Raw genomic sequence first — 23,296 nt, 5'->3', positions numbered from 1 at the left:
ACACCGAAAAGCTAAAGCTTTAAGCCCCTCCCGTCTCTAGTGGTTCAAATAGAGGTTCAAGTGCAAGGAGCTAGCTACCTGCAGGCTGTAGCACCAAGAGAGTTGGAACTGTTGCTAGTTCATTCACCTTGGCCTCCAATAACTCCACCTGTGTTTCTGTTTCCTCCAGCATGGACTGGCGGGTTAGGGGAAGGAATGTGGACCCTGAGAAGGCAGCCACCACCTTCCCCAGCCTATTACAGCTCCAGGAAAGCTCCCCTCTTCTGCTTGCTCTTTCCGTAGCCATCATTCAGGCCTGACTGGGTCCCTAGGGAAAAAAGAGGCAAACTCTTCGGTGAAGAAATAGTGAGACCCTTGTGTTAGGGGAGGGGGGGAGTTTCTTCTAAGGTATGCTTAGCGGGTCGAGGAGTTTTTCCTGAGGTTGTGCCCATCCGAAATATATTAACACTAGATGTAGGAGAGTCAGTGAGAACTGGCCTTGCAACTGTTTGCAGGTGTTTCTGGAACACCTGCGTCTGGAAAAAAAAACAAAACAAAACATCCCACATGAGGACCATGACTAAAAGGGGTGAGGAATGTTTTCCAATGAGAATCTCAGGACACTCAGGAGTAGGACACTTGAACACAAGCTTCAGATAGTTTTCCAATGAGGTGCATGGGGTGATGCTATAAAACTGAGTCTTCAGGGGCGCCTGGGTGGCTCAGTCAGTTAAGCGTCTGACTTCAGCTCAGGTCATGATCTCACAGTCTGTGAGTTCGAGCCCCGCATCAGGCTCAGTGCTGACAGCTCAGAGCCTGGAGCCTGTTTCCGATTCTGTGTCTCCCTCTCTCTCTGCCCCTCCCCCTTTCATGCTTTGTCTTTCTCTGTCTCAAAAATAAATAAACATGAAAAAAAATTTGAAAACAAAAAAAACTGAGTCTTCAGTGTGGGCCGTCCCAGTGCTTCTCAACCCTGGATACACATTAGAATCAGCTGGGAGCGTTCAAAGAATACCTGTGCCCAGCACCCTTCCCCAGACCAATTACATCAGAATCTTTGGGCTGGGGCTGGGGAATAGTATTTGCTCCCCAAGTGATGCTACCATGCAGCCAGGGGGGAAAGGCACTGGTGTGTGGAAGGATACATCAGGACGTACATCAGAAGTCAACTCTCCCCTTCCTCAAGCAAGCTGTTCAACCACTCTAAACCAATGTTCCTCACTTGCAACATGAGCAAGGTAGATCTGTGTTTCTGAAACTTTAAATTTTTTTTTTTAATGTTTCTGTAGTTTTTTTTTGAGACAGAGAGACAGAGCAGGAATGCGGGTAGGGTCAGAGAGAAAGGGAGACACAGAATCCGAAGCAGGCTCCAGGCTGTGAGCTGTTAGCCCAGAGCCCGACATGGGGCTTGAACTCACAAACCGTGAGATCGTGACCTGAGCCGAAGTTGGATGCTTAACTGACTGAGCCCTCCAGGTGCCCCTATGGGTTTCTGAAACGTTAATGTGCACACAAATTGCAACGGGGATCTTGTCAGCACGAGATTCGGGTGCAGTAGGTCTACAGTGGAATCTGAAATTCTGCATTTCTAAGAAGTTTCTGGATAATGCCGATGTGGCTGGTCCGTGGACCACACTTTGAATATTAAGTTGTGGGTCAGTGGTTCTCAAAGTGTGGTTCCCAGACCAGCCGCATCAGCATTACCTGGGAAATTGTTAGAAAAGCAAAATCTTGGAATGTGTCACAGACCTAATGAATCAGAAACTCTGGGGTGGGACCCAGCCCTCTGTTTTAACAAGCTAAGTGATCCTGATGCATGCTCAAGTTTGAGGACCACTGCCCTGTGGACACCAAAATTTCTTCCGGCTCTGGGATTCTCTGGTGCCCAGGCTTTCTGATTGCTGCAGAAACTGCTGGCAAGTCCTCAATACCCTCAGACTGGAAATCTATCAACATTAGAGATGACCTGGGGGCAGGGGGGCGGGGGACTGCTACCACATGCCCCTTTCCAGTGGTTCCATCTCTTTGATTTTTCCACCATTTAAAAGTGCATAGAAAAAAAAAGTGTATAGAATAGCTACTATCAAAAGAACAGAAAATAAGTGTTATGAGGTTGTAAAGAAATTGGAATAGTTGTACAGTCATGTGTGTGTGTGTGTGTGTGTGTGAGAATGTAAAGTGGTCCAGCCCCTGTGGAAAACAGGATGGTGGTTACTCAAAAAATTAAAAATAGAATTATCATATGATTCAGCAATTTCACTTTGGTTATACATATATACATATACACATATACCTATATATATATATATATATATTTTTTTTTTTTTTTTTTTGAGACAGATCAAGTACAAGGAGGGGAGGGGCAGAGAGGGAGAGAGAATCCCAAGCAGGTTCCATGCCCAGTGCAGAGCCTGACCTGGGGCTCAATCTCAGGACCGTGAGATCCTGACCTGAGCCAAAATCAAGAGTTGGATGCTTAACCGACAGCCACCCAGGTGTCCCTTGGGTATATATTAAAAACAATTGAAAATAGGACCTTAAAGAGGTTATTTGTGTACTTATGTTCATAGCACCATTATTCACAGCAGCCAAAAGATGGAAATAACCTAAGTGTCCACCGAGAGATGAATGGATAGACAAGAGATTCTGACACATGCTAGAATATGGATGAACCTTGAGCAAGTTAGGCTAAGTGAAGTATGCCAATCACAAATGACAAGTACTGGATGATTCCACTTACATGAGGTACATAAAGCAGCCAAACGTATAGAGACAGAAAGTAAAATGGTGGTTGCCAGGTGCTCGCGAGGGGAAATAGGGACTTGCTGTCTAATGTGTACCGAGTTTTAGTTTTGCAAGATGAAAAGAGTTGTGGAGATGGACTCTGGATGGTGTTGATGGTTGAACAACAGTGTGAATGTTCTTCATGTCGCTGAACTGCACCCTTAAAAATTATTAAGATGATAAAGTATATGTTTTGTGTGTTTTATCACAGTTTGAAAAACATAGAGACTATTCTTAGTTCATGGACTGTACTAGAATAGGTGGTGGGCCACATTGGCCTCTGGGCCATAGTTCACTGACCCCTGTCCTATAGGATTGGATCAGCATCCAGTCCTCCCTAATTCAGAAATGGCCAAAAATTCCATGTGGCAAGATAAAAATGAACCAATGCTGACCCCAAGGAAGGGGTTAGGTGGATAATCTTTGTTTCATAGCGAGTGAAAGAAAAATGTGCTATTTTATCAAAAAGTAGAAACAAACTTTGGCAAGGGCTCTGCCAGCATCAACGTGGAGAAACACTTTGGAGCTTTCCCCTAAACCCTGTTGCTTTCCTTCTTGAGGATGAGAGAGTTGATTTTGCTGAGCCATTCCCTGTCATGATCTGGGGTCTAAATAACCTGCCTCTAGTCATAAAAGCGTCTCTGCCCTTTCTGGTTCTCCCTACTATTTTTGGAGGCAAGTGTAATTTACCAGGTGCTTCCTTGGTTCCTGGATAAATAGCCCTGTTTTCTATTTTAAAAAAAAACAACAAAAACTCATTGTAGGGTCGCCTGGGTGGCTCAGTCGATTGAGCATCCGATTTCAGCTCAGGTCATGATCTCACTGTTCTTGGGTTCAAGCCCCACATCGGGCTCTGTGCTGACAGCTCAGAGCCTGGAGCCTGCTTCAGATTCTTTGTCTCCCTCTCTTTCTGGCCCTCCCCTGCTCATGCTCTCTCTCTCTCTCTCTCTCAAAAATAAATGAAGGTTAAAAAAATTCAAAAAAAGAAAAGCTCATTGTAAACCATTTGTAGAGGAATGGAAGAGCCAGTGATTATAATACATCAGCTGCTTGAACTATTATATGGCTATTACTTATTATTTTTAATTATTTATTATTTTTTTAAAAGAATTTGTGTATTGGGGCGGAGGGGCAGAGAGAGAGGAGAGAGAGAATCCCAAGCAGGCTCTGCACGTTCTCACGAGCTCTGACATGATGACCTGAGCCGAAATCAAGAATTGGATGCTTAACCGACTGAGCCACCCAGGCGCCCCTAGTGGTCCATTGAAGAAGGAATAAGAAGTCTATGTATTAACTGTAAAATACTGCTTTGGTGGTCTGAAGAGGGAAAAACAAAACAGTGACAGATGGATACAGTGACTTCAGATATGCTCAATATTTGCACGCATGGCTGAGCTGGAAGGGAACTTCAGGAAAGTTAAAATGGCCATGCAATCATTTGATGGGATGTGGTAGGATTTGGGACTATGAAAAGGACAACTGTTCCACACCCAGAGTGTTCTCTGTTCAAATCCTGGCTCTCCCACTCCTTAGCTTTGTCATTTGGGGTACATAACTCACCTACTCTGGGCCTCAACTTCCCATTCTTCATTTGTAGATTAAAATGGGAGATTAAGGGGCACCTGGATGACTCAGTCTGTTAAGCATCCGACTCTTGATTTTGGCTCAGATCATGATCTCAGGGTCATGAGATCAAGTCCTGTATCGGGCTCTGCACTGAGCATGGACCCTGCTTGAGATTCTCCCTTTGCCCCTCTCCCCAGCTTGCACACTCTCTCTAAAATAAATAAAATTTAAAACTTTTTTTTTGATAAAAAAAATAAAATGAGAGATTAAGCATGTGGCACTGGATAGGCCTAATAAGCTGTAGGAATTATCCTTACAGGAGAAGAATTTTAAAAGTATTGTTACAAAGTGGTTATAATAATTTTAAAGACTTAAAAATACTCTAGTTAATAGGACATGTTTATTGTAGAAAGTTTGAGAAGTACTTAAAATTACAAAATGGGGTGCCTGGGCAGCTGAGTCAGTTAAGCGTCCAACTCTTGATTTCAGCTCAGGTCATGATCTGACCTGATGGTTCGTGGGATCGAGCCCTGCATTGGCTCTGTGCTGAGAGTGTAGAGCCTGCTTGGGATTCTCTCTCTCTCTCTCTCTCTCTCTCTCTCTCCCTCTCTCTGCCACTCCCTCACCATGCTCTCTCTCTCTCAAAATAAATAAACATTTAAAAATTATAAAATTCACTTCTTTTTTAAAAAATATTTATTTACTTTGAGAGAGAGCACACTTGTGTGGGCGGGGCAGGGAGAGAGGGGTTGAGAGAGAGAGAGAGAGAGAGAGAGAGAGAGAATCTCAAGCAGGTTCTGAGCAGTCAGTGCAGAGCCCAACACAGGGCTCAATCCTATGAAGTGTGAGCTCATGACCTGAGCCGAAATCAAGTCAGAGAGACGCTCAACCGACTGAGCCACCCAGGCACCCCCCCAAATAAAATTCACTTCTGATCAGACCAGCCAGAGATGGTCATATTGAATATCTCAGAGTGCAGTGCTACAGACCTGTTCAAACCCTGGACCTGGCGGCCACTCCTGAGGGACTTAGTCTCCCTTGGACTTTGTTTCCTGCTGTGTAAAGTGGGTTCAATAACATCTCCTCATAAGGTTGTATGAGCATTAAATCAGGTGAATGTTTGTAAAATACTCAGCCTGGCAGATAACAGATGCTCATGATGGTCATTGATATCATGGTCGCTATGAAAAAGACACTTCATACTTATGAACGCACACACCATTTGCCCTGGAATACCCTTCATCTCTCTGTTGGTGTCAACAGCTCACCACAAAAACCTGCATGTTTCCAACTCAGCCAGGAAGAGTAAGGACTCTAGCAGAAACGTGACCAGTTTCAATTTCATTGATGTATTACTGACATACGATCAAGTGTACCATTTGGTTAAGTTTTGACTTACGAAAAATCACTCAGGAAACCATCTCTGCAGTCAAGAGACAGCGTATCCAGCACCTGCATCCCCTTGTGCCCTTGTAACCTCTCCTGCCAGCTTCCCTCCCCAGAGATAACCACTGATCTGCCCTCGGTAACTACAGATTATTTTGTGCTTTCTATACTTTTATACAAATAAATCACGCAGCTCGTATTCTTTTTGCCCGGCTGATTTCACGCAGGACAGTGACTCTGAGATTCACTCCTACTGTTTTGTGTAGTTCATCTCTTTATATGGCTGAGCGGGAGCATTCTGTTGTTTGGATAAACTATGGTTTGTTTACCCATTCACCTGTTAACAGACATTGGGTTGTTTCCATATTTTGGCTGTTACAAGTAAAGCTGCTATGAGCCTTCCTTGCAAGTCTGTGTGTGGATATATGTTTTTGTTTCTTTCAATACAATTAAAAAAACAACAACAACAACAGTATTCTCTCTAAATGCTGGTTGCATCCAGCCTTTTTCTGAAGAACATAGAGTCAGGGGATGCACCTTGCTTTTGGGTCAGACTCTTGGATTAGATTTTTAACAGGGCTGTTCTTTTTGTGCGCTATTGTCACAGGATACAAAGCACGCCTTGTCCCCTTACATTTAGTGCAGGAGCCATGGAGCTCGGTAGGATTTTTAGGCAGAACGTTTATGGGGACCGCTGTAAGGACCTACACTTAAGGACCCCTCTCAAGGGCCTGGCTCCAAGAGATCAAAGGCCTGAGCCTGCCACTGCATCTGGCTTCTTAGCTCCTCCACAAGGCAGAGAAACAGGGGGAAACTGAGGCACAGATGAGGCAATTTAATTAGAGATTATTGGGCCAGGCGCCCTCTGCTAAGGACTGCCTTTCCCTTCCCACTGGTCTGACCTAACGTTTTATTGAGAAGCTAGATGCCTGAAAGCCAGATGTCACCTAAAAACAAGGAATGACACATTGAGGTCTTCTTAATTAAAAGGGAAAGTCTACATTATTTACCAATTAATTCCTCGCTCCTCCTCAGGGGCAGTGCTTTAGCCCCAGGGTTCTATAATCCTGAACGAAATATTTCCAGCATCACGATGCTCATCCAAAAATAAATAAATATCCACACCCCCACAGATGTTTCCTTATTTGCTGAAGGAAAAAGAAGATAAACACAGTTATTATGACTCACAATATTTGGGTAAAAGGCACCGCAGTAGAGCCTTCCTAAGTACTCCCAAGGATAATATTTGGGGAACTTTCATTTTTTATCTTAGATGGCTCTGCACCACTTTGATGCAGCTTCAGGCCTTCCCCCCATTGTTAACACCTAGGGTAAGTCAGAAGGGCTTTGGGGGGTGACCCGGCCTGGTGCTTCCAGGAATCTCCTCCTCTCCCTGGACATGGAGGCTGGTCTCCCCTCTTCTGCGGTGTCAGGGAGAACAACCACCAACACCCTCGCAGACCTGCTCACCAGTGGGTAAAGCAGGTACTCTCCAACTTGAGTGACTGTGAGAATCCCCCGCAGGGCACACTGACCAGATGGCTGCCCCCCCCCCCCCCGGCCATCCCCCCTCAGAACTGTGACTCCGTCAGGGGCCTAAGCATTTGTATTTCTGTCAAGTTCCCAGGTGCTGCTGCTGCTGCTGCTCCTGAGATCTCACTTTGAGAAGCACTAGTCTAATACTTCTCTTTCTCCCCAAAATGTTAATTCACAGCTGGGGAACTGACTTGCAGCAGCCTGAGAGGAGATCCTCCCCCAGGGGTGTGGGTTACGTTGGGAGGCATAAGAAAGGCCACTTTACCGGTTCCCAGGCCTGGAGAAAGGGGAATTGTCTCAGGGGTGAGTCTGCCTGGCCCCTGACAACTTTCTGGAAGGTACCCGGATTTGGTCACTCCGTGGAGACGACTCTGGAGAGGTTTATTCTGGATTCTCCGGGGCTGTCTGAAGTTCAGGGTGTCTGAGCCTAGATGGAGAAGGGACGGAGCCAGAGAGAGGACGGAGCCTGAGGCCTGAACCTGGGACCGCAGTCCATCTTGGCTGCCTGAGAGGAAGGCAGCCCTTGGGAACAAGTGTCATGTTGGGGGAGCCCAGTGAGCCTGAGACCTGGGCCTGGAAGGGGGCAAGCAGTCTGTGAGGCAGCCACCACCCTCAGTAGCTGAGCAGACAAGAGTGTGGGGAAACGAAGGTGGAGGTGGGAAGTCCCAGCTTGAGGGCAGGGGTGACTCAGGTCGCATCCCAGCACAATGCCCTGTGGCTGGGCCTAGGAAATGAGGCATTGTGCGGCTCCCAGGGTGCTCACAGGGCTGACCTAGGGGCCCCAGGCCCTGGTGCTGCCACCTTGGCTCTCCTGTTTCTCTGAGTTCTTGCTCAGGCCCCTGGCCACGGATATCTAATAGGCCTACCTTACTGTGACTGTCCTCCACATCGCCCTCATCCCCCACTCCTTCCCCCCCTCTCCGACTCTGGGCCCTTTTGGACCTCAGACGAACACACTCCTGGACTGACTGGTGTCAGACCTCCCTGGGGGTCTACCCTTGCCGCTTCCGGTTTCTCTCTCCAGCTTTCCAATTCTTGGTCCTTGATGATCTCTCTGGGCCCCTCCCCTTTGGAGGCTGATCAGTGAGCCTGGCTGCATCCTGCGACTCGGTCCCTTATTCTGGGTGGGAGCTGGGACTTGCCGGCACTGACACAATCACCAGCCTGCTTTCAAGCTCTTTTAAGCCTTGCCCTGGCTTCCACCTGCTGGTCTGACAAGTGGAACAGTGCTGGGGCCATACCCTCCTCCTTGGGACAGTCTCTTGGCCTCTCTAAGCAGCAGCAGTTTCTCCCTTGATGTCAGGACCGTTACGAGGATAATGGGAGAGTGCTCATAAAATGCGGATCAATGCCCCCCTATCCTCGTCCCCACTTCTAGAAGTGTGATCCACTTTGAGCCCCTTGTCTAGCACCAGAGTCTAGCCCTCCAGCTGGCAATCTGGAGCTCCGGCTATATGCTGGGGTGGGGGTGGGGTAATGTGCACCGAGGCAGGGCCAGGTGAGGCTAGAGGGTGGCCTGGGCTCTCTGCCCCTGGGTCATGAAAGTTCAGGTGACATTGAAATTTGAAAAAGTGTAGAAGTGTAGAAGGCCTCTGAAAAGATAATTCTTAGAATGTGAAATGATTCAGAGAGTGTCCCTGGACTGGAAGGAACTGAGGGGGCCATTCTCCTACTCTGAAGTGGGACTAATTCTGGTGTACCCCACACAGGTAATCCTTTCTGTTAAAGGGATTTAAAGGGGCCGTCAGCCAATCTGGCGCCTCACGATGCACCCATTCCTTATCCATTATGTTCCAAAGGGGAGAGGGCAGAAAGCAAGAGTAGGTGGCCCCTTGACCGACTCAGATTTAGGGACCTCAAGAAGAGTAACCACCCCTACAGGTGCCGTTCTTTACTATTAGCCACACACTTTTGGCCCCACACAGCCCCAGGAGGAAAGTGGTGGCCTTTGTCTCCAATGTATAGAGGTAGTGTAGACAGGTGTCTGCGGGGGACTCCACTTAAGGGGACACGATGGCAGGGAATGGAGCCAGGACCCCTGAGATACGTCCACGCAGCCTGGATTCCCCATGTTCCTCCATCTGAGGAGGCACTGACAGAGGCGAAGCCCTTACAGAGGCTTGGCCAGGAGGAAGGGAGCTGGGGTAGAGGCCCTGCTGGTGGGAGGGAGGAGGGGCTGGTGGGCAGGAGAAGGCTCAGAGGGAGGACGGGCCCACCCTGGCCTGCTTGGTGTCTTGAGCCATCTGCGGGCTAAGGTCTTTCCTGAGGCTTCAAGATAAGTTCCTTAAAAGCAAAGTGTTAAGACCCTGCTGGTTATAGTTCACAGGACACCTCCCTGGTGGGCACCTTCTGTGTTCTATCCTTCTGAACCCTTCACCCCAAGCGCTGGCTGAGGGAAGAGCACTTCTTCCCGTGGGACTGTCCTCTGCGTCTGGAAAAAGTCAGGTTGTTAGATAAAACACAGAAATCTGCCTGGAGCATCCTTACTTGTAAACCTATTTGTTTTCTTTGAAATCCAAAATTACTTGGGTGTTCTATATTTTCTTCTTTTAATTTTTCTTGGTACACATCTCTTTATTGGAAAACTCTGGTAGGTCCTAGGGATTCCTTAGATTCTGCTTCCTGGGCCTGGAGCTGGATGTACTGCAAGGCTCTGTGCCCTGAGCCAGCGGCAGTGGGTGAAGATGCAGAAGCCCATGCCCGAGGTGGACATCAACAATCAACAGCACCATGAGCCGGGTCAAGGTCGTCAGCATCAGTGAGCTGGGGAGGCTTCCTGGAGTTAGAGGCCTGACTCATCTCACAGGACAAGGCAATCTGTCTTCTGTCACCTGGTTGGAAGCCTCCTCAGGGACCCTCCCAGAGGCTACTAGGGCTCTTCCGTGGGCAAGCAGGAGGCCAGGCAGGTAACTCACAACAGTCACACGTACTGCTTAAGGAAGCATCTTCCAGAAGTTCCCACCAGTTTGCATCCCTGTGGAAGGAACAGGCCTCCTTGGTAGCATCAGATGGTACTTTTGGGTCCTGGACCAGCATCCAGTAGTGAACAGAGGCGTCATTAGGAGCCATCAGTAAAGCTGAAGGCCTGGAAGGAGAGCTTCGATCCCTAGGGGACTTCTCAGGGCATGAAGTGGGAACAGTGTCCTTGCCATCTGCCAGGCATCCACAATGCCTGATGAGACTGTAGTGTAGATCCTGGTGGGGGCTGGTCACACACTTGTCCACCCATAGCTGTAAGGGCTGATGGGAGCTGCCAACCATGGCACATTCCACATGGAGCTCAGAGCCTGGGAAAATAGTGCTGACGTTGTTGGGGTCTGGAGCCTTCAGCACGACCCTATCCTGGGCTGTAGGAAGGTATGGACCAGGCTGAAATCTCAAGCTGATATCCAGTCGTCCATCCCCAGCCAGGGAGCCAGTCACCAAGGGGGCCGGAGGAAAGAGGGGGGCTTCTGGGAGCTGACTTGACTGCGGAAGGTAGCAATGGAGGGGGGGGCGCTGCTTGGAGTGTCTAGGTGGAGGTGCGTAGATGAACATCAGTAAAGAATCCCACTGTCTTCTCTGACATCCTGCAGTTGCAGACACCCCCAGAGCAAGAGAGAACTCACTATACCAGTGCCTTGATCCTGTCTCACCAGCTATATTTATTTTCTAAATCTGGCAACCCTCCCCCACCCGGGGCATCCACACTGGAAGCCAAGCTGCGGTGGCGATTTCTAGAGCCCTTCCTGCCCCAGTTCAGGATTGTTTTGGAAGCAAGTGAGGGGCTTTAAGAGGTGGAATCCGGGGGGCAGAGGGCTGGTGGGAGGACAGAGGAAGAACCTGAGGGGCAGGCAGGGACTGCAGGGGAGTTTTTGACTCAGCACAGGAAGAAATTTCGTGCTAGCAAGGGGCCGCTGTGTCAGCCGGTGCGCCTTCCCGTGTGGTTCTGCCCACCAGGGCCTGGCCCAGGGGTCTGACCTCTCTGCTTCAGGGAGCCCTCTGGATGTCTGTTCCCCAGGCCTAGCAGCTGCCCGCCTCTCTTCCATGGGTGTGTGGAGGTCTCTCTTGTTGCTGAAGCCCCACGGGTGGGAGGCCGGCACAGGTTCCGGTAGCCCAGTAAAGGCCAGTCCAACCAGCACAGAGCCCTGTAGCCACCTCTGCTCTGCTGAGGAAGCAGGTCTGAGGAAAGGAGGGTTTCTCTGTGGCTCTTTGAGGTCCCTGCACAGGGGAGGCCCCTCCCCCAAGTCCATTCTGTCTCCTTACAATGATGAGTGAAGGGTTCTAGTGCAGAGAAGACTAAGGGACACACTCTTCCCCTATCCCCCACCCCATGGGGCTGGTTGAATTGGAACTGCAGGAAACTGCAAGAAAATTGGGTCTGAGTTTGAGAAAACACCGCTTGAACTGTAAGCGGAAACTGGAATCTTCATCCCACCCCTGCCCCCGACATTTGCTAGGATGGCTGAGAAACAAGTTAACTGAATTTTGGCACTTTCACTTACTGCTGCGTAGAATTTAAGACATGCGGGGTATAAGACCTATTTCCATACTACATTTTTGTGGTCTGTTTGTAATGGTTTTCATAGATTTCTCAATATGGAGATAAAAGACTTTCAAACAGTGGTTAATTTAAGCATTTCCACCTCTTAAACTGAGCAAGTCTTTTTTCTTTCCATAAGCATTTAAATAAAATATTAATGTCAAATTAAAATGTTAAAGAGAAAATTTCCAAATACAATAGGGCAGTTAATTGTGAAAGTCAGACAGTGAATGATTTGCTTCATTTTCTTGCCATGTATGGTTTTGGAATTCAGCACTTTTAGTTATTTTCTTTTAAGCCACCACCACCAAGTGCCAACTGAGTTCCAAAATGATGATTACACCATTACTGGCTGCGGGTTTTAATTTCCTTCATGTTCCTCAGAAATAAAGTGTGGAGTATGCTGAAAACTATAGAAAGCTCATGAAGGAAATTGAAGAAGATATAAAGAAATGGAAAAACATTCCGTGCTCATGGATTGGAAGAAGAAATATTGTCAAAATGTCAATACTACCCAAAGCTATCTACACATTCAATGCAATCCCAATCAAAATGGCACCAGCATTCTTCTCAAAACTAGAACAAGCAATCCTAAAATTCATATGGAACCACAAAAGGCCCCGAATAGCCAAAGTAATTTTGAAGAAGACCAAAGCAGGAGGCATCACAATCCCAGACTGTAGCCTCTACTACAAAGCTGTCATCATCAAGACAGCATGGTATTGGCACAAAAACAGACACATAGACCAATGGAATAGAATAGAGACTCCAGAATTGGACCCACAAAAGTATGGCCAACTAATCTTTGACAAAGCAGGAAAGACTATCCAATGGAAAAAAGACAGTCTCTTTAACAAATGGTGCTGGGAGAACTGGACAGCAACATGCAGAAGATTGAAACTAGACCACTTTCTCACACCATTCACAAAAATAAACTCAAAATGGATAAAGGACCTGAATGTGAGACAGGAAACCATCAAAACCTTAGAGGAGAAAGCAGGAAAAGACCTCTCTGACCTCAGCTGTAGCAATCTCTTACTCGACACATCCCCAAAGGCAAGGGAATTAAAAGCAAAAGTGAATTACTGGGACCTTATGAAGATAAAAAGCTTCTGCACAGCAAAGGAAACAACCAACAAAACTAAAAGGCAACCAACGGAATGGGAAAAGATATTTGCAAATGACATATCGGACAAAGGGCTAGTATCCAAAATCTATAAAGAGCTCACCAAACTCCACACCCGAAAAACAAATAACCCAGTGAAGAAATGGGCAGAAAACATGCATAGACACTTCTCTAAAGAAGACATTCGGATGGCCAACAGGCACATGAAAAGATGCTCAACGTCGCTTCTCATCAGGGAAATACAAATCAAAACCACACTCAGATATCACCTCACGCCAGTCAGAGTGGCCAAAATGAACAAATCAGGAGACTATAGATACTGGAGAGGATGTGGAGAAACGGGAACCCTCTTGCACTGTTGGTGGGAATGCAAATTGGTGCAGCCACTCTGGGAAACAGTGTGGAGGTTCCTCAAAAAATTAAAAATAGACGTACCCTATGACCCAGCAATAGCACTGCTAGGAATTTACCCAAGGGATACGGGAGTACTGATGCACAGGGGCACTTGTACCCCAATGTTTATAGCAGCACTCTCAACAATAGCCAAATTATGGAAAGAGCCTAAATGTCCATCAACTGATGAATGGATAAAGAAATTGTGGTTTATATACACAATGGAATACTACATGGCAATGAGAAAGAATGAAATATAGCCTTTTGTAGCAACGTGGATGGAACTGGAGAGTGTGATGCTAAGTGAAATAAGCCATACAGAGAAAGACAGATACCATATGTTTTCACTCTTATGTGGATCCTGAGAAACTTAACAGAAACCCATGGGGGAGGGGAAGGAAAAAAAAAAAAAGAGGTTAGAGTGGGAGAGAGCCAAAACATAAGAGACTCTTAAAAACTGAGAACAAACTGAGGGTTGATGGGGGGTGGGAGGGAGGGGAGGGTGGGTGATGGGTATTGAGGAGGGCACCTTTTGGGATGAGCACTGGGTGTTGTATGGAAACCAATATGACAATAAACTTCATATATTGAAAAAAAAAAAGTGTGGAGTAGGGTGGGGTGGTGGGCAGGGGGCGGGGCTTGCTCTAAGAAGTAAAGCCAGCGGCGGGGGGGGGGGGGGGGGGGGGGGGGGGGAGCGGGGGGAATGCCTGAATCTGTGCCTCATCTTCTTTAGTCACTAGAAGGGCTGATTATCATCCAAAATGTTGTCCTCTGTGACATTAAAATGCGAGGGTCAGTCCCTTCTGCTCCTTGTTTGAATCCAAATAAATCACCTTCACAAGTCAGTGCCAGCTTTGCTCTTTTAAGGCCGCTTTTTGTCTAAAAATTGTTAAAAGACAAACTGCAGCATATGAAACATTTTAAGAGTTTATTTGAGCAAAAATCAATTCCAATCAGACAGCACCAAACCGGAAGTAGCTAGGAGCTCTCTTCCTACAGAAGCCTGAGGAGTGACACAGAGAAGGTGCAGAAGTTAGGAAAAGGAATGATTGGCTGGCTGGCTACGGCTTAAAGCCTAGTGGCTGTTTGGGACTGCTTTCCTTAGGTTTTGATTTTGTAACTCTGAGGCATTTATAGGCTTAGATTTTGGTTTGATTACAAAGGCAGCGATGACATCTAAAGCCACCTCCATCTAATGGCCTCTTTAATTAATTTAACACTTTGGCAGAACGAGTGCTGGGCTCTTTTCCTACACCAGGAAGCTTGTAAATAAATCAGTGTTTTATTTATACATCAGTGACTTCATTAACAATCAGGACTCTATTAAAGGATGACAGGAAGAGGATTATAATACAGTCTATAGTCTGTCCCTGCTGCTAAATTGGTCCTCAGTCATGGAGCCTTGGGGAAATGCCAGTCACATTCTGTCAGGAAAGATCTGAAGGAATTGAATCATCTACAGAAACTGTTGGGGTGGGGCCAGTGGGAGGGCCCTTGGGGGTTGTCTAGGTACTGAACTTGTAGAAGAATCCTCAGGTCACTCTGGTCCTGTCTCTAGCTTGACCATGAGCAACTTGAAGGCATCATCTTAGGGCTCCTGAGTTTAGCAGAGTGCTTAGTGCATAGCAAGGGCCCGGCACTTTGTTCTTGAAAATAAAAACTTAGGAACTGTACATGTAGAGGGGAACCAAAACCTAAAGAGGTTGTCTGACCAAGACCATAAAGGTAGTTTCCAGTTGAGTCATGATTTTCAACCAAGGCATTGGTGCTCCATCATTAGTCTCAGTGCGTCATTCATTCACGGAATATGCATTAAGTCTCCTCAGCTAAGGGCGAGGGGCTGTGGGGTTACAATAAAGTCCCTCTTTACCCTCAGAATCATTTATAGTTTACTGAGGAAGATATGATAAATGTATAAAACTAGATATGATATATGCTGGTACTTATTGATTTAAATGAATCTTTTCTAGGAATCATTACCATGGATATCATATGCTTTATCTAAGCACAAACCTGTATCTCAGTAAATAAACCTTCCTTTCTTCCAGTTGATTAGACTCCCTCCTTTCCCCCACAGTCCATCTGCTACAAATCCTATGGATTCTGCTTCAACTATACCCGGACTTTAATCATTCCTCATACACTCCATGCTATCACCCCGAGGACCCAGCTGCCATGATCCCTCACTGGATCAGCGTATCAGCTGACTGGGTCTCCTACTTCCTCCTGTGCCTTCCTTGAGACCTCTCTCAACTAGGCTCAAAACCCTCCAGCACCTGGCTCCTACCATTCCCCTCATTCTTTGTGCTCTGGCCACACTAACGTCCTTGCTGTCTTTGAGCACACCACGCATTTTATTTCTTCTGCCCGTGAGGATCTTTTTCCAGACATCCTTGGGACTGCCTTTCCTCACCTCTTCGTTGAAATATCTTCTTCCTAGTGAAGCCTGCCCTGACTACCCAATTTCAAAGGGTATGCCTGCACCTTCCAGTCCCATGTGTGGCACTCCCTGTGTCCTTTCCTGGCTTTGTTCTGGAATACTTACTACCATCCAATATTTTTAACTTCACTAGTCGTCCTTCTCTCCGTGGAGTATAAGCTCCAAGGAAGCAGTGATGTGGCAGTATCCTCACTCCTCACACATATTTTGATGTAGAATTTAGAACTGAGCCTCAGGCTCAGGATTTGGAATTTAGCCCACATTCCAGTGTTTCCCAAACTTTAAAACCATGCCCCACATTAACACAAATATCTCAAGTTCCATACTGAAAAGGGCCTTCAAGTGAGAAGTACGGTCCCACCTTTCCATCAGTATCAGTAATGATCAGTAATGTTGCGCTTTTTTGGTAGTGTGAATTATAAAACTAGATGTGTGTTTATATTTCCAAGTGTAAAATTTTAACAATGACTATGCCTTTTCAAACTATGTGCCTTCCTTCCCCTGAGCCCTCTCCTCTGTCTCCTCTGAGAGATTCCCATTATGCTTCTCTAGGGGTCATTGACAACCCATCCTGCATTGAGAATCCATCTAAAATGAAGGGTGCTTCTTTAACAGGCAGTGTGGCTTTCTCAGTTCTCAGATAAGGAATATGCTACATTTGGAAAACAATGTTGTTCACTACAGCCAAAAGAACTCTTCCTTGAGGAGCAAAAACTTGATATATCTAAGGACTAAACTCCATGTCAAAGAGTAGATCAACACAAAGAAAGCACAAAGGTGGTATAAAACAAAGCGGATTTGAAATACAAAGCAGAAAACAAATCTTGATAGGACTTAAACAGGTTATACCATTTCTGCTGTTAACATAAAATACAGGCATAAGCTTAAAATATGGTGCAAATGACGTCACCAAGCAAAGAAGTCAAATGGCAAAATGACAGGACTTTTGGCCACCAAAGACCAAACCTCAGGTAAGTCAGGTAAGTATGCCTATGAGGAATCAAGACCAAAAGTCTCTGAAGAGTGGTTAGTTGATTTTGAAGCATGTCATGTGTAGCAAGAAAGGCTGTTCTCTGAAGGCCACGGACATGGGAGTAGTGCTATCGGCAATCAGAACCCAGAAGTGCTAGCCACGCCTTCGTATTCTGGTGTACACATGAAGGGGCCCTACTTGACCTCTATTTACAGGTATCTCCTCTTTTGGAATCCTGAAATTTGGAAAGGGAAAAGTAGGACAGCTTCTCTCGTCAAAGAACTAGCTTGTTCATATCACAGACTATAACTTGAAGTCACTGATGTTTCTGACAAGTTCTAATACATGAGCTAGTATGAGTAGGATTCTGGTATTTCAATAAAAATAGGATCCCTAGGTATTTGGAACCTTGCTTGTTCCTCTTTATTAACCTCAAACTCTTCTGGAGTCACGGGGGCTAAATTTTACAGAGGTTCATTTAGAAATGAAAAGAGGGCCGCTGCAGCACTAATGGGGAAACACCCTAGCTGCTCTCGTTGTGGGCACAAGCTACCCACTAACCCGGTCTTTGGTGCTGTTACTTTATATTTTCTAGAGAATGCAGCATGGCACAACATGGTCAAATCCTAACATCCAGACGGACCACACTAAAGGTCAAGCCAGAGGGCAGGCTAATGTGTAGGACCTGAGTAACCAGAAAAGCTCTGATGCCAACTTTTTTGAGAAAAGTAGAACACAGGATACTTTAAAAAGTCTAGGGGCACCTGAGTGGCTCAGTCGGTTAAGTGTCCAACTTCGGCTCAGGTCATGATCTCACAGCCCATGAGTTTGAGCCCCAGGCTCAGAGCCTGGAGCCTCTTTTGGATTCTGTGTCTCCCTCTCTCTGCCCCTCCCCCACTTGTGCTGTCTTTTCCTCAGAAATAAATATTTAAAAAAAAAAAATTTTTTTTTTTTTTTCAAGTCTAACATAGGCTGAAAAAGTCAGCTCTAAACAACTTACCTAGACAGGAGGGGAATATATTCCTGTATACCAGACGTGCCTGGCTATCGGGAATGAAGGAATCCTGCATGGTGCCTCCACTCTGTAGGTCCTCAAAACAAGTCTGTTGAATGAATAAGCAAATTAAGGACCATAGTGCATCAAAAATCAGCCTAGTTAAGTGCAAGAAAAGAATCTGAGCTCTTTCCAGATTGCTTTATTCTTTTTTGTTCCTGAGGAGTTCTCAAATTTGCTATTCCCTTACTAACAGGTAAGGTATAATAATTTTAAACAAGCAGAATTCTGAAACCAGTAAGAAAGTGAGGTCTCACAAAGAATAGACAGGCTTCTTGTAATTTATTTGAGTTATTTCCAAGCGACAGTTACAAAAGTTTTTAATTTTTATTAATACTCTTGATAAGAAAATAAAATTTAAATAAAAATACATTCTCAACAATACAACATGGTTACACAAATTCACTACATTAAGTTTTGATAACTTATATTTTCAAACTGGACACTGTAAAAACCAATATTTACCAGCAACATATTAATTTCCAAGTTAATAAAAATGGAAGCCAATAATATCAGTCATGACAGGTAATTTAACTCTAGAATGAGTCCTGTATTTTTCACATACTGTAAGGACACCTAAAAGGCTTTGTAGCATTGTCATTACAGGATGTACCGTTAGAACAAATTAAAGGTGCTTTTACTAAAAAAAAAAAAAAAAAACAAAAAAAGCAAAAAGAAAGAAAAAGAAAAAAGTCTGTTCTCTAAAACCTGGCACTAATGAGTCTATGAATGAAATCAGGCTTCAGAAACAAATAAAAGCCACATCATTCATCACTTTTCTTTTATGATAAGGGAAAACCTAGTTTTGACACTTAGCCATTACCCGTGATATTAAAACATATTTCTTTGGCAAATAAAATCATTCAACTTGATAAATTTATATTCCTGGGAGTAAAAAACTTTGCTATTGCCATCATCTTACTAAATGACATTAAAAAACCAAACTAAAAAAAAAACCAGAACAAACAATAACAACAGATCGCCAAAATCGCAACTGATGAAAATGGCTAAACTAAGAACCAGAACTGGCATTTATGGCAAGCATTTTTCCAAATCATCCTTTTCTGTCCTTCTAGGCGTTTTCAGGTTTTTAGGGTGAAGTGAGCTGCCATGTAGTTTTCAAGTGTGGAAAAGGCAGAGAAAGCACATCACAACATAGCAGAAACCAAAGTACTCCTAAGTAACAACAGAGGGATGAGGCCCTTGGAAGCAAGTACCTAGGTTATCCTAAGATCCTACTGACATGGTCTTTTATTTCAGAAGACTTTTAAAGAAAATAATTTAATTTCACATTACTTCTTTTTAGGCTGTGCCAAACCGGTTAATTCCAGTTAAACAGGGTGTTTAAAAGTGTCCTGTGAAAAAAATAACTATATGACTGAGCTCTTCCCTTCAAATTCAGAGTCATGTATTCACACACAGCCTTGGTCCCTTTGATAATGCCATAATCTTTAAAAACTACCATAATAGGGGATTTGATATCAGAAATATTAAAAAAATATTTCTTTTGCCTTGAAGAACTAGCAGAGGGCTAAAACAGCCACTGAAGAGTAACAAGTGGTAATTGGCAATGCTCACATGTCCTTTTCAGGTAGACATCTCAGAGACTCTTAAAAGGACATTTCAATCTGAATGAAATTCAACAATGAGAAATTTATTAAATGGTTAAATTCTTTCACATTGATAAATCAGTGTAATTTATGGAATATACAAGCTCATAAAATTTAAAGGAACCTTTCAAATTTGTCTTTAAAATGGGCCAGGAATAAACCTACCATAATGGAGACTAGGACTGGTTCTTAAATAAAACCAAATGATTTTAACAAGTCATTTAGAGAAATACATTGGTCAGTTATAATCATTTATGGAACGACTTTGATTGTGTGCCAATGGTCTTTAAAAAAATTCCCTAGTAATAATATAATTTAAAAACAACTACTCACCAATAACATAACTGGCAAAGTATATCCTGAAGTTTAGCTTATGCTCAGGAAAACAAAAAAAGCACTACTAGCTAGACTTACATTGATAAGTCACAGTTTTAAACAGAAATATGTAAATACTCCAAGGTTCAAAGTACCACATTTAGAAAATGATTTAAATTTAAAAAGACAGAATAAGAGTACCATGGTTTTTAATACTGATGAAGCAATGTGTATCCCTCTTAACTTCAAGGAAGCAACTTGCTTCAAATGCTTATATACAATTATGGTTTTTAGGATAAAAGTAAATCATTACGGAAAAACAGAATTAAAACAGTTGCTTGCCCACACTCCTTTTGGCTAGCAGGCAATAAGAAAACAGCAATGAAATATAAACATTTTCAGGAAAGCACTATTTCTAGACTTAAACACTGATCATTCAACTGATCATAAAGATTAGATACCACAGAGTATCTAAAGTATAATCTGGGGCAGCCCAGATTATTAAAGTGCGCCGAGTGACTGTTCTCGAGTTAGCTCCCAACCTCACACTAGGAGGAGGGTGTCCTGGTGGTGGCCCTTATGATAATAATGCAGAGTAATGGGTGAAGTCAAGGGATTTTCCTACCACCGTCTTTCACTGTTTCCGGTCTCTTCTTTTTCAGAAGAGACGTCCTTACAAGTCATGTTAACTCGAACTCTCAAATCAAGAAAATGAGTACCTGATATTTAAAACAACAACAAAAATTTAGTGATCTCATTGTATTTCATCTGCCATCACTCATCCCAAATGTAAACAAGATGCACAAAACAGTATATGTTCTCTGATTCCTCCTGTCTGGGTTCTGTTTACATCTTTAAATAGACATAAAGGATCCACCAACCTTCAAGGATGCTCTGGCAGTTTTCTAAAGTCCCTAATGTAATCTGTAATGACTAACAGACAAAAGGAAAAATCTCTTTTTTTTTTCTTTTTTGAAGAGGGAGGGTCTAGATGAACTAAATGGAAAGCTCTGAATTGTCATGGATTGGGATTCTCTAGTAAAACACAACATTGGCAGTATAGAGCAGGCACTAATGGTAGTGAAAGTCCACAGAACATGGAGTGTTACAAGAAGAGATGGTTTCTTGCTATGGAGGAGTTCTTCTGTTACAAAGCTTCTTTAGGAAGATTCTTTCTATTAAAAACAAGTTGCAGACGCATGGCTTTTGACACATAAGATATGAAGGGAATCTTGAATTTCAAATTCTCTAGTAATGCATCAATACCAGGATTCCCAGTTACTTTCAATTATTAAATATTAAATACAATGTGAATGCAGGTGACACTGAAGCCAATGTTCATTCTTAAATACTAGGAACAAAATACATGATGAATTGAAAAACTCCAACAAAAACAGTATTTTCCAGTTCTTCTGAATCAATTGGTCACACTCTAAGATGTTTTTCCTACAATTGGATTTTCCCTAAAAAATAAAAGAAAACCATTTTTCAAAAGTCAGAAAATATAACACTTTAAAAAGTGACAAATTATCTCATAGTATCCATTAAGTATTTATAATTTTCCCCTGATAATCTCTCAGGTCAAGGCTTATTTCATTAATTCAACAAGTATTTACTGATCACCTTTTAAATGTAAGGCACTATTCTAGAAGCTATGTACAGTAGTGAACAAAATAGACAAAACCATGCTCTCCCACAGCTTACTTTCTGGCACAGGGAAAGTAAAACAAACAAGGAAGATATTTAGTACAAGAGAGACTGGCATTTTTTAATAGAGAAAAATAAAGCTGGGAAAAGGTACAGTGTGTGTGTGGGAGGGGATAGGTACTATTTAAGAAGGGTGGTCAAGCATTGGCTAGGACCTCAGATGGAAATTTCCAGGGACTCCAAGAAAACTTGTTTTAGCACTGTTGGAAGAGAGCCAATTACACTAACATAGATAAGACAGGATTCAGTTAAGCGTCTGACTATTGATCTTGGTTCAGGTCTCGACCTCAGGGTTGTGAGTTCAAGCCCCTCATCATTGGGGGCATGGAGCCTACTTAAAAAAACAAACAAACAAAAAAAGGATGTGGATGGTTACGATAACCTTTCTAACGTACTGAGCCTTCTATCCAGGGAGAACAAAAACATTTACATCTGTCAAACTGTTTTTATTGTTCATAAATCAAAGATATAATAATCACATTATTTAAAAAAAATTATTTTGAGAAAGAATGAATGTGTGCAGGGGAGAGGCAGAGGGAGGGAGCAAAGAAGGGAGGAAGAGAGAGGGAGAGGGAGAGGGAGAGAGAGGGAGAGAGAGGGAGAGAGAGGGAGAGAGGGAGGGAGAGAGGGAGGGAGAGAGGGAGAGGGGGAGAGAGGGAGGGAGAGAGGGAGGGAGAGAGGGAGGGAGGGAGAGGGGGAGAGGGGGAGGGAGAGAGAGGGAGGGAGAGAGGGAGGGAGAGAGAGAGAAAGAGAGAGAGCGTGCGCGCGAATGCGAATGAATGAATCCCAAGCAGGCCCTGCACTTTCAGCATGGAGCCCAATGCGGGCCTTGATCTCATAAACTGTGAGATTATGACCTGAGCTGAAATCATCAGATGCTTAACTGACTAAGCCAGCCAGGTGCCCCAATAATCACGTAATTTTTAAAGAATACTTCAGGGGCGCCTGGGTGGCGCAGTCGGTTAAGCGTCCGACTTCAGCCAGGTCACGATCTCGCGGTCCGTGAGTTCGAGCCCCGCGTCGGGCTCTGGGCTGATGCCTGGAGCCTGTTCCCGATTCTGTGTCTCCCTCTCTCTCTGCCCCTCCCCCGTTCATGCTCTGTCTCTCTCTGTCCCAAAAATAAATAAAAAACGTTGAAAAAAAAAAAATTAAAAAAAAAAAAAAAAGAATACTTCAAATGGTGGCACAAGGATTCAAAGCTCCCTCACTAATCAGCTGTATGACCCTGGGCAAAGCGCTTAACTTCCCTGAGCCTCAGTGTCTCTAGCTATGAAATGGGAATATAACCATGGCTGATGCGAGGATGAGTGGGAGAGTGCACAGTGTGGCAAATACTCATTTGCTGGTCTAAGAACCATCCTCTCCTCTTCACCTCTGTGTGAACATGACTCTGATTCTAAGTGCAGAATCAGAGTGCAGACCTGTGTCCCAGGGAAAGCGGCGGGGGGTAACTTTAGATAAGGTTCTTTCTTCTTTGTGAGAAGGAAATAGGTCTTTCTGCCTCTGGATATTATATAAAAATAGTGAACTACTGAAGCTCATCTGTGACCGTAAGAGGACAAGCTTGAGGAGGACGGAAACCATCCTGCTGAGGATGGGTTGGTGGCTGGATAGCCCTTGATGACAGTGCTGAGTTGCTGAACTAACCAGCCATGGAAGTCAGGACTTTATTCGTGAGGTAGAAACATGTCCTTTTGGTTAAGCCACATCAATGGGGATTCTAAAAACAACATAAGTGATAGGATGTAAAATATAAAACTCTGTATACATAATATACAGCGCTCAGCGGTGGACTAAGCTTCTAATAAAATGTTAGTTGTTGCTGTTGTTATCCATGGTAATATCCACCTACATCTGAGATGAGTCCAAAGAATCAACTATAAAATACTTCTAGCATTTTCACAG

At 44.4% G+C, this 23,296-nt stretch overlaps 1 protein-coding gene across 2 annotated transcripts in view; it reads right to left on the bottom strand.

Moving 5' to 3' along the window:
• Positions 1-18,024: 18,024 nt before the first annotated feature.
• Positions 18,025-23,296, bottom strand: part of RASA2 (RAS p21 protein activator 2) — a 123,848-nt gene continuing 118,576 nt past the window's right edge. For both annotated transcript variants that reach the window (XM_058730068.1, XM_058730069.1), the window contains exon 24: positions 18,025-21,147. In XM_058730068.1, coding sequence (XP_058586051.1) covers positions 21,117-21,147 — 31 coding nt within the window. In that variant the 3' untranslated portion in view covers positions 18,025-21,116. The remainder of the gene's footprint in view (positions 21,148-23,296) is intronic.

Source organism: Neofelis nebulosa, chromosome 5 (assembly GCF_028018385.1).
Source record: "Neofelis nebulosa isolate mNeoNeb1 chromosome 5, mNeoNeb1.pri, whole genome shotgun sequence".
In the NCBI taxonomy this organism is placed as follows: domain Eukaryota; kingdom Metazoa; phylum Chordata; class Mammalia; order Carnivora; family Felidae; genus Neofelis; species Neofelis nebulosa.
Note: the sequence above shows the minus strand (reverse complement) of the source record. Positions and strands in the feature narration are given on the sequence as shown.